At 42.1% G+C, this 12455-nt stretch overlaps 1 protein-coding gene across 1 annotated transcript in view; it reads left to right on the top strand.

The window, feature by feature from the left end:
• FREM3 (FRAS1 related extracellular matrix 3) overlaps positions 1-10042 on the top strand; it is a 124375-nt gene extending 114333 nt beyond the window's left edge. The window contains exon 8 of the mRNA XM_024356309.3: positions 4759-10042. Within this exon, the coding sequence (XP_024212077.2) occupies positions 4759-5000 (242 nt within the window). The 3' untranslated portion in view covers positions 5001-10042. The remainder of the gene's footprint in view (positions 1-4758) is intronic.
• The last annotated feature ends 2413 nt before the right edge of the window (positions 10043-12455 follow it).

Here is a 12455-nt window from a genome sequence, read left to right as displayed (position 1 = left end):
TATGGCTTTTTGAATTGCCAGAGTTCTTACGCTAGTTCTTTCTCATCTGTGTGGGCTGATATTCCTTTAACTGTGGTGTAAGTTTAATATAGTCAATTGACTTTGTTTCTGGACGTTTTCAGAGGGCCAAGGCTTTGTTCAGGGTCTTCATATGTAGCTGAATTCTTGTCCTTGGTTTCACAGGGTGTTATATGCAAAGTATTTTTGGTTTTGAAGTTTGGGCTGTGATCTAGTAGATGGTGTGTAAGTGTAACGGCTGGTAGGCAGGCTCTTACTCAGCCACATGGCTCCTCTGTGCATTTGCAGCCATGTTCCCTCTCAGCACTCTAACAGTGTGGGTTCCTCTCTTACCTGAGTGCTGGCTGCAGATCTTGGCTTTGCACTCCTAAGCTATACACCACAGCCTTGAGGCAAGCTCAGGCTTTACACTCCCTCTCCAGCTTGGGGGCGACGAGGACAGAGACCTTAGCAGTGGTAATGGCAAAGGGCTTTTGACTTGTCTCTTGGAGCTCCACCCCAGAGAAACACAGAGCCACTACCAATCAGAGTGGCTGCATTGTGAGCCCAAGCTTGGGGCACTGGGGAGGGTCTGCCTGGTGATGGGCAGGGAGTACAGGAAGCTCACAGGGAGGACAGACTGGCCTCTTCTCCTTAGGGCAGCTAAGAGCTGAAGGTGTGAGTAAAGCACTCAGAATCTTTGTTCCTTTTCTTCTCTGGGGGCAGCAAGGGCAGTACCACTACAGTGGCAGTAACAGAGGAACTTTCAGTTGCCTCTGGGAGCTCCACCCCAGAGAAATGCAGAGCCACTGCCAATGGAAATGTTCAGCCAGGAGGTGGTGCAGCTGTGCTGTGGTCTTGAGCCAGGAGCCCTGTCTGGTGAAGAGCAGGGGGTTGGGGGCTCACAGGGAAGAGAGACTTGGCTCCTTCCATATGGCAACTGGCACGGTAGAGGTGGGAATAAAACCCTCAGACTCTTTGTTCCTTCCCCAGTCTGAGGGCAGCACTGGCAGAACCACTGCAGTGGCAGTGGCAGACGGGCTGTCAGTTGCCTCTGGGAGCTCCAGCTCAGGAAGACACAGAGCCACTACCAGTGGGAATGCTCAGCCAGTGGCAGGGCAACTGCTCTGCAGTCCTGAGCTGGGGGCCCTGCCTGGTGAACAGTAGAGGCTCCCAGGAAACAGAAACTGAGCTCCTCTTCGTATGGTGTTTGTGCCATGCCAGAGGTGTCAGTGACTTGACCAGCCCTTTGTTCCTTCCCCAGTCTGAGGGCAGTAAGGGCAGTACCACTGCAGCTGCAATGGCAGAGAGGTTTTGCATTGTCTCTGGGATTTCCTCCCCAGAGAAATGCAGAGCCACCAATGACTAAAGGGTTCAGATGGGGACAAGATGGCTGTGCTGGGTTCCCAGATCAAGAGGCCCTACCCAGTGAGGATAACAGTGGCAGGGACTCGCATGAACAGTCTGGGCAGTTTTCTATAAGCCTGCTGCACTGAGTTGGAGGTCTGAGTTAGTCCTGAATCTCTTTGCTCCCTCCCAAGCCTGAGCGCAGCAGGAGCCGGGGTTGTGGAGCAGCAAAAATGTGGCACTGCTACTTCTGGGAGCTCTGTCCCAAGGAAGTGCGGAGCTGCTACCAGCCAAGAGCGTAGGTGGGGCTGGGGTGGCTAGTGTCCCAGGTCGGGAGGCCCTGCCCAGTAAGAGGTAGCAGAAGCAGGACTCATGGGGAAAACAGTCTATTTCTCCATAAGGCAGCTGTGCTGTGCTGGGGGTTACATTAGTTCTCAATCTTTTTGCTCTCTCCAGAGCCTGAAGACTGCAGGGGCCAGAGCTGCAGACCAGCAAAACTGACAGGCCTGCCTGCTACCACTGGGATCTCCATCCCAGAGAAGTGCAGGGCTGCTACCAGCCTGCAAGCTCAGGTGGCCATGCAGTCCCAGGCCAGTGGGCTTTGTTTAGTGAGTTCAGTGGAGGCAAGTTGTGCAGTCCATCTGCTCTTCAGCTCTGTGAATTCAGCCCCTATCCTGGGGGCATGTGAGGCAGCAGGAGCTCCAGAGGCTGGTACCAGTGTTCCCAGGGGTCCAAAGCCCCTGGGACTCCATGCATGCCTGAGCCTTAGCTCTGCGCAGTCTCCACACAGTTCCCTGTGTCTGTCTGGAGGCACCAGTGGTAGGGGTGGTTATGGGGGATTTCCAGAGCCCAGGGTTGCAAAGGTTCGTGGAAGAACTGTGGGTCCCAGGAGGGTCGCACTCACCATTTACCCACGGTGGGGATCCTCCCCTGGCTTTGCCCCAGTCCTAGGTGGGCAGCCGTCCTGTCTCACTCTTCTATGTTCTCTGTGGGTCATGTTGCTTCCTTGATGAATCTCAACCTGTCCACCTAGAAAATCCAGCTGAAGAGCTTGTGTGTTTATTCACCACTCTCTGTCCTCTCCATGAGAGCGGCACACACTAGCAGCTTCTAGTTAGCCATCTTGGCACTCCCCTCCCCTTTTTTTCATTCTTTTTAAAGTTTTCAGACAGGGTCATTTCTCACTCTGTATGTATCCATGAAACCAAGAGTGAATAAACCCATTTGGTTAGGTGGACTTCTTTGCCTGTGGTTTGAAAGAGAAATTTAGATTCCTTTAGATAAACCTCTTTGCATAAAAGTAATGACGCCTCTGCTAGCTGTCTGGTAGGGATGAACTAATAAAAGTAATGTTCATGCTTGGGATAGTGATTCATGGGTTTAACAAGTAGAGTTGTAGAAGTAAGGTTTATATTTGATTATCTATTGAACCTAGTAAATATTTGACATCCGCGCAGGTTAGTTAACTATATTAATCTTATGTATATATGTATAAGGTATTACTTGTTACATTAATAATTATTATAACTTCTGTGTTCTTAATGCCTACTATTTGCCAGATACTGTGTTAGCATCCTTGCTCTACTATCCATAATCTTCACAATAAACCTTATAAGGTAGCTATCATTATCCCCATTTTGCAGTTGGAGAAAAGAAACTGAGACTCAAAGAAGTTAAAGAATTAGTACAAGTAAGCAATAAACCAAGATTTGAGTCAAAGTCCATGAGATACAAAACCTTATCCATTACTCTCCTGCCTTAGTAATTTTTACTATAACCTTGTTTTTGTTTTTATTTTTGAGACAGGCCCTCGCTTTGTCACCCAGGCTGGAGTACAGTGGCGTGATCTCAGCTTACTGAAATCTCTGCTTCCCAGGTTCAATTGATTCTTGAGCCTCAGCCTCCCAAGTAGCTGTGACTACAGGCACTCATCACCACACCCTGCTAATTTTTGTACTTTTAGTAGAAATGGGTTTCACCAGGTTGGCCAGGCTGGTCTCAAACTCCTGGCCTCAAGTGATCTGCTCGCATCGGCCTCCCAAAGTGCTGAGATTACAGGCATGATCCACCGGGCCCGGCTTTGTTTTGTTTTCTTAACGTCACTATTTGGTGCCTTTTAGAAAATTTTTTGGAGTAATCTCAAACTTACAGAAGAGTAACAAGTAGAGTGAGACGCTTTTTTTTTTTTTTTTTTTTTTTTTTGGTCAACTATTGCGAGTAAGTTTGGAACCATGTCTCCAAAAACTTACAATGTAATTCCTTCAAAGACATTCTCTTGTATAACCACAAAACAAGCATAAACTGAGAAATTAACTTGATACACTTCCATAATCTACTCAGACCTCATTCAAATTTCACCAGTTGCCTCAAATCATTCTTTACAGCAAAAGAATCCAGTTCTAAATCATGCATTATATTTAGCTGTCATGTCTGCTTTTGTTTTCTTCAACCTACAACAGTCCTCTCAACACCTTGATGCTTTTGAAGATTACAACCCAGTTATTATACTATATAGAATGTCTTCCAAATTTGGGTTTGTCTGATGGTTTTTCATAATTAGATTCAGGTAATGCATCTTTAGCAGGAATATCACAAAGATGATACTATCCTCTCATTGTATTCTGTCAAATGGCACACAGTTTCCATTTATCCCATTACTGGTGGTGTTAACTTTGATCAGTTGGGTAAGGTAGTATCTGCCAGGGTTCCTCATTATATTCCCTTTTTTCCTTTGCAATTAATATTTTATGGAGGAGTACCTTGAGATAATATAAATATTCTGTTCCTAGATTTATTTTTATATTTATATCACTCAGGGGTTTCTATTTAATTCCATTGATTATCATGTTACAATCATTACATTTGATGACTTTCCAAATAAGTCGCAAAGAAGCTGTATGGTGAGGTGGACCAGCTTGAAAAAATGATTAATAACAACCAAGAGAATGGCAGAACTTCATGGCTTCATAAAATTGAGCAGAATGTTGTGAGATTAAAACAGATGTCTGGCAAAAGTGAATGAGTGAAACCTAATCAAAATAAAATGTATTACATTTATCTTCAAGGTTAAAAAATTAAAAAGGCAAATCCTTTCATTTCAAATTGAAGCTACCTTCAGAGATCCTTCAATAAATTGGCAGAATCTTGGTGGAAGTAGTTGGAAGGTGATGTGCCTGGTCTAGACGTGTAAAGCCCTGGTGAGGATGGCACATGGGCATGGCACAAGGGACTACAAGGCATTTGGCAGAATATGGAAATTACCCCTTCTGGGGATCAAACCCAAAATATATGATCCTGAGAGTGTTGGGTACAAAGGAGAATGCCGCAGAGTTGGTGAGAGCTCTCATTTTTCTCTGAAGGAAAACTTATGACAAATCCTACTGTCTCACCAGTGCCTTTTTCCTTTTTCACTAGCTGGAACAGATTATGTTGGTATCAGCCGAAATCTGGACTTTGCTCCAGGCGTGCGCATGCAGACATTCCGAGTGACCATCCTTGATGACCTGGGACGGCCTACCTTGGAAGGCCCAGAGAAGTTTGAATTACTTCTTCAGATGCCTATGGGTGCAGTGCTTGGAGAACCAAATAAAACTACCATTTTCATCGAGGACACCATCACTGACTGTAAGCAGAGTGCTTGTAGTTCCTTTCATTGAAAGACTTTAAGAGGGAAAAAAAACAGCCAAGATATGTCTCCTAACAACAGAATGAAACTCTACTGTTTATAGATCTTAGCAATTCTGGGATATCAGTGATATTGTACTGTCATTGGTGTTATATTCTGGTGATATGTGGAAATGTAATTTATATGACTGCATGGAGATAGAAATATATATACCTAGAAAACACTGAGCCCACAAATAATTAGACTGTGTTCATGTTCTTTTTCTATTTTGTTTTACTTTGTTTCTGAGGCTACTGTGATCAATTAAATCAAAAGTTAAGATCAAAGAATTAACCTCTCTTTACTGATTGATGCTGCATATGAAACAATTTTCAACTCTCTCTCTCCATATATGAAGTTCCTTTGGCGAATTCTTCGATTTTTCTTCACAAGTCTTTATCAGAACTACCTGGTAGGGAAATTTTTCAATTCTTTATTCCTTTGCACTCTTTTGTTAAAAAAAAAAAAAAGGATAATAAACAGTAAAATGATGAACATGCAAGTAGTGGAAAGGAGAAGAAAGAAGAGTTGAAGATTTGCATAGTTCACAAACTGCCCAATTAGTTCTTAACTAATGTTAAACTGACTATATATATAGCTGTGGCTAATACCACATAAATCAAAGTTTCCAAATTATTTTGAAACCACATCTTTGTGCCCCATCATTATTTTTTAGGTATTTCTTATGCAAATCTTTTTTTAAAATTTGTGTTTCAGACATTAACTTTTTCTCAAGCCAACATAGTGTATAACAGAAACCATTCCCAGATACATTTTTTCCAAATATTGAATAGGGATAAAAAGGCTCTTGACTGTGATATAGTCTGCATATATAGGCCAAGAAGCCCTTGTCTACTGTTAGCCCAGGTTTTGCTTCTTTGCTAGACTTTCATTTTCCCAACCAGAGGAAAGATTTTTCTAAACTACCTTATAACTCTTGACCTCACTTCTCCCTCTGTAAAATGAGAAATTTGGACTCAATTTCTATTAAGATCTCTTCCAGTTCTGTCTGATTCCTGTCTGAGTGCATATCCACCAACAGAAAATCACCCTCCCTCACCTTGCAATTTGCCCAACCACCAGGGGCAAAACTCTTTTAAACTCAAATTCAACAAATAGTTATTGGGCTTCTTCTTCAGGTCAAAGAGATATGTCCCCTTCACACACATTAGAAAAAAAGTAATAGAAAAACTACACATGGACCAAGATAACTCTCAGATATACCTAAGAGACCCCACAGATCCCCTGGTTCGGGCCTCAAATGAAGCAACAACTGAATTCCCTGCTGAGTACCTGTGTGCCCAGGGGAAATACACATTGTCGGCATTATGGAGGAATCTGTTTTGAACTCAAAATTAATTCCAGTCTTTCAGTGTTTTTCAGAAAATCACTCTTTTTCTCCCTCATTGTATTTTTTTGTTGTTGTTACTTAGGTACATTCAGATGAATGCAGTGTTTAGGCATTCATATTTTTTGGGGGAGGATATCACAAACAGTGCTTTTTATAAAGTCTGTTTCATTGCCAGTTTCTACCCATTAAGATATGCCAGAGAAGCAAAATTACATTTTTTAGGATAAAACCTGGTGCATTCTAGTTATGACTTATAGCATATTCTACAATTCAGTAATGAAAGTAATCTAGTGTCCTGAAAGAGTGAAAAAATGCCTGATTTCCTACCAGGAATGGAATTGCACACTATGGAAAACTGGGCTCATTTGTCATCCCTTATATACTCTTCCCTATGCTAACATTTTTATAGAAAAAAATATTAAGTATTTTTTCTCACTTAAAACTTTAGTTTTCTCAGAGCTGGAAAGTGTAATGGAGATACACTAGATGTTGCTGTTCTTGTGTAAACTTTAAATGGAAAGTTGTTGTATATTTTATTTCAGTACCCAGGGCCCAATTTAAGGGCTCCACTGACAGGGTGAATGAAAAAGGCAGCTAAGGGCCATCATTTGCTGGAGCAGAGACACCAGCCATAGGTCCTTGGTGAACTGCCATACCCACCAGGGCTCAGCCCAGGAGACAGTGAACTATGGGGAGCAACCCAACACTGATGACTCCACAGCTGGCTTTCTGCCAGCTAAGCATTCAAAAATTTGTTTGTCACTAAGGCAGCAGAATGTTGCTGCTCCTAACCTTATTTATAATAATAAATAATTATAAGCAGCCTAAATACCCAATACTCAGGAAATGGTTAACTGAATTATAGCATATCTACTTGATAGAATAGTATGAATTCTAGAGTATCCATGACCATGTGGCTATTGCAATCCTTAAACATATGAAAAAGACTAAAAGAAAATGCCTGGAAATGGTAATAACTTTCTATTAGGGTAATGAGATTATCAGTCATTTATTTTGTAAACGTACTTTAAAGTTATGTTGGTAAATATATGTGCTCATTAGCAAGTTGTTGCTATTTATGAAATTGAGGAAATTAAACATTATAATGACCTCATTCTGTTATTGTTATCACAATTTGTGATGAAGTCTCATAGGGTCCCTGCAGGAATATTTAGCACTGACTTGTCCTAATCCCTGGAACCTACGGATTTTACCTTATATAGAAATAGAAAAAGCATCTTTGCACATGTAATTAAGGATCTTGAGATAGGAAGATTATCCTGAATGGGCCCTAAATGTAATCACAAGAGTCCTCATAAGAGGACATGAGATAGAGGTTACATACAGAAGAGGAGGATGCAATGTGACTATGAAAGGCAGAGATTGGAGTAATGGGGCTACAAGCCATGGAAGGCCAGCAGCCACTGGAAGCTGGCAGGCAGGAAGTAGATTCTCCTGCTGGAGGCAGTACAGCCCTGCCAACAACTAGGCTCTGTCCCAGTAATACTGATTTTGGACTTCTAAACTCCAGAACTAGGAGAAAGTAAATTTCTGTTTTTTTAAGCCATCAAGTTTATAGTAATTTGTTATAGCAGCCACAGGAAGCTGGTACCACAGGCAGGGAGAGATCAGGAGAGTTTGCTGGTATTGGCAACGAACTAAAATGAAGAACACTAGAAAGCACGCTCAGGGAATACAGACAGAGGTTGACACTCAGTGTCTGCTGTGAGGGGATCTTTCTGTAGAGATTCAAGGCCCTGTCCTGAAGACATAACGCAGTCCATCTGACAGAGGTAATACTTGGAAGCAGCATCAGCAGATAAACAATGTCCTGAAAGCAATGGGAATTCCAACCTAAGGTTTTAGTAGACCTATGTTTGGAAAGAAGCTGTAGGCAGTCCAGCATTAGCCTAATCTACCAATAATGTAAGTATTAATAAATCTAATGAAATAAAAACTATTCCTTGGCTGGGCATGGTGGCTCAACATTGCTGGTGTAATCTCGGCACATTGGGAGGCCAATGCGAGAAGACTGTGTGAGCCCAGGAGTTTGAGACAAGCCAGGGCAACATGGTGAGACCCTGTCCCTACAGAAAACAAAAAATTAGTCAGGTGTGATGGCCCAAGCCTGTACTCCCAGCTACTTGGGAGGCTGAGGTGAGAGGATTACTTGAACCCAGAAGTTTGAGGCTGCGGTGAGCCACTGCACTCCAGCCTGGGCAGCAGAGCAAGACCCTGTCTCAAACAAAACAAAACAAAAACAACAACAAAACAAAGATAAAACTATGATTCTATTCCTCTACTCACAACATTTCTTACACAAAATGTGTGGGTTCTTCCCACACCAATAACCAATTCTCCCACCCTTGGGATACCAACTGGGTACCCTACCATTCCTACCTGGAGTTAGCATCAGATCCCACAAGTGAAGGGCTCAGTCCCTTAAGACTGCTCCCACTTCAGACACCATACTTCTGAACAACTTGACTACAAATTGGAACTGCCCATAACCACCTCTCAGGTTTGATAATTTGCAATAACAGCACAGAACTCAGGGAAACACTGTTACTATTACTGGTTTATTATAAAGGATATTATAATAGATAGAAATGAACAGCCAGATGGGCCAGGCTCAATGTCTTACACCTGTAATCCCAGAAGTTTGGGAGGCCAAGGTGGGTAGACCACTTGAGGTCAGGAGTTTGAGACCAGCCTGGCCAACATGGTGAAACCCCATCTCTAGTAAAAATACAAAAATTAGCCGGGTGTGGCGGCACGTGCCTGTAATCCCAGCTATGCGGGACGCTGAGGCAGGAGAATCATTTGAACCCAGGAGGCAGAGGTTGCAGTGAGTCAACATTGTGCCATTGCACTCCAGCCTGTGTGACAGAGCAAGAGTCCATCTCAAAAAAAGAAAAAGAAAAAGAAGAAAAGAAATGAACAGCCAGATGAAGAGGGACACAGGGCAAGGTCCCAAAGGGTCCTGAGCACAGGAGCTGCTGTCCCCTGGAGTTTGGGATGCACCACCCTCCTACCATGTGGATGCATTCACTGACTTGGAACCTCTCCCAAACCCTGTTATTTAGGGTTTTTATGGAGACTCCATTTTATAGGCATGGTTTATTAAATCATTGGTCATTGGTGATTGACTTAATCTCCAGCTCTTCTTGCCTCCCTCGAGGTTTGGAAGTGGGACTGAAATTTCCAACCCTGTAATCACATGGTTGGTTCCTCTGGAAAGCAGCCCATCCTTCAAGAGTCACCTCATTAGCATAAACTCATATATGGTTAACAGGGGCCTATTAGGAATAGCAAAAGACTCTCCACTTTCCTCTATCACTCAGAAATTCCAAAGGTTTTACTAGCTCTATGACAGGAATCAGGAACAAAGACCTTAAATGATATTTCTTATTATATCACAATATTGCACTAGTAATTTCAAGACTATAGAAAAAGACTCCAAATTTGGAGCATGACTAGAGAATACACACACACACACACACACACACACACATATACATATACACACACACATACACATACATATATATTTATATATACACACACAAACGTGTGTGTCTCTATAGATAGATATCCCCCTCTATATATTCCTCTATAAATCAAAATAAAATAATGATCAGATAAAGAAGAAATAAAATTCGTTAATAAGAATCCTTATACCGTTAAAGAGTGTTTTCAGAGCAGGGTTCATACATCCAGCTGTATCTCCAATTTTCCTTCTCTCTTCACTTATTCACCAATCTCACTTCTTGACGTGAAGTTCATGCTGTCAGTTGATGGACCAGGGCCTCAGACTCCTCCATTCTCGGTATTATGGCATATCTTGACACTACAATAGATCAAATGAATTTTAATTCAGAGCTAGCACAAATATGTTGAACTTTTTACAAAGCTATGTTCTTTGATTCTACAATGGAGCATCACAAGAAAAAAATATGATAGGAAGTTATGAATCATCACAAGAGCTTACCTTCTCTACCATACCCCCATTAATTCTGTACATTTTAAATATTTTAAATGTAATAAAATATAATAAAAATCATATGGATATACTTCCCTGGATTAAGCACCATGACCATTTTATCACATTGGATTTGTCTCATTCTAAAGCTCCAGTTCTTTCTGGGTCACTCTGGTCCTCAATATTGTATTGTGCCATAATAAAAATCAAATGTAATGATGTCCCCCAAGTACTGTAAGATCTGTAAGTGCCTTCTTATGGATAATAATTTTTATTGCTCTTACAATGTCAGAATCAATATATATCTCATGTATATTTTAATATATTACATAATATATAATATGCATATTAAGAGGTATCTTGAATTGTAAAGGTATCTGTTTTGAACAGAAGTGCTTAACTTAAATAGACATAATGCTACAAGAAATATATTAACTGAGGAAGAATGTTGAAATTAAGCAAGTCTTATACTAATTCAAAGAATGTTAAAGCAAAGGTATAGGCACATCCCCCCTACAGAATGCACTCCTAGTGTCACTGAGTGAGGTCGACAGCAACCTTTTCTAAGATAGAACACCCCACTGGTGAGAGAGCATGCTTAAAGGGCCCAGTTCAGAGCTGAGTGAGGTGGGGCTCCCAGTGAGGAGGAAGCCTGTGCTAGGACCAGATCAGTGCAAACTCTGTGTAATAATTTTTAGCCCTAATGAATGTTTTTCACTGGGTCCAGACCCTGCCTCAGTTCTCCCCAGCTCTCTGGCCATGGTAGACACTAAGTATACTTGAGCTTCCACTTCTTTCTTTTCTTAGGCCATTCTGAGTAAGTAAAAATGTATTGTATTTTTTTAACATAATAGTTAACAAGTATGAAATAATTTCACTAAATATGTGTTGTATGCATGTGTGTGTGTTTATGATTTTTTTATGTCCGCAATTACATCTTCCAAGGACTAAAAGAAATCCCATCAGAGAGTCTCCTAAGCACAACCATTGAAGGAAGAGCTCCGTATGTTTTCATCTTGTTGAAGCAACAAGAAATTAGGCCACATTTGAACAAGGAATTTTTTGAGAGAAGTACATTGATATTTCAAAAATCAGTAATTGATTATTATTAATCAATTTATTCCAAGCCTGTTTCCCTTATAATATAGAAGTCAATAATTTACAGAGATAATTGTGTCGATGACTCAGTTTTTCAGCTGCAAAATGAGAATATCTCCTTCATAGGATTATTGAGAATCAATATGATGATATATGTACACTAGTGTTCACTAGGCACTCAGCAAACTGTAATTACTATTCCTTGTTTTATTCTTATTATCCTGGAGTGGCCAGTCCCTTATGTTTTCATTAGCATCTGTTCTCCCAGGTCTCTGTCAGCCTCATCTGTCTAACACAGTGGGAGCTGAGCCTTTCTCAGCCAAGATTCAATATATGGGGCCTGATGACGCTGTTTACCTCAATTTAATCAAAATCATTGTGATGATACCGCACATGAATGATAGGTGTTACCACAAGACAAAAGGCACAAACATGCATTCTCTGCAAGCAGAAGGGGGACCTCAGGGCCATGCCTCAGGCCACTGGAAGAACTGAAGATACAAGTAGGACCCAGTCACCCCATCCCCAAGCTCTGCCCTATGCAGGCTGTCTCCCTGGGTTCCAGGAATGCTGCCTGTCATGTCCACATGGCCTCTTGACAATTTTGAGCTCCCTCTCAGCCCTGATGGCAGGCCATGGTAGACACTAAGTATACTGAGCTTCCTTCTCTTGGGCAGACACTAAGTATATTTGAGATTCCTCCCATGTGGGCAAACGCAGTGCTCCAATCTTCTGGTGACAGCAAGCTCCACACCAAGGATGGCTTCACCACAAAGCACGCCAAGCACCTGGCAGTGCCCAGGCAGAGCCCCCCACCCTCAAACAGTGCAGTGCCTCCCTAAGACCTGCTGGCACCCTTTGCTTTCACTAGAACCTCAACCTGGAGGCCTACCTCTGTGAATTCAGCAGATATTATGACATGCCCAAACTGCTGACTGAGTGTGCTCCAGTGGCTCCTTCGCACTGATGGCCAGGTATGCTTCTGACAGGAGGACTGATGGGGATGGATGGTGGGG

This window comes from Pan troglodytes, chromosome 3, assembly GCF_028858775.2.
Source record: "Pan troglodytes isolate AG18354 chromosome 3, NHGRI_mPanTro3-v2.0_pri, whole genome shotgun sequence".
Classification (NCBI taxonomy): Eukaryota; Metazoa; Chordata; class Mammalia; order Primates; family Hominidae; genus Pan; species Pan troglodytes.
Note: the sequence above shows the minus strand (reverse complement) of the source record. Positions and strands in the feature narration are given on the sequence as shown.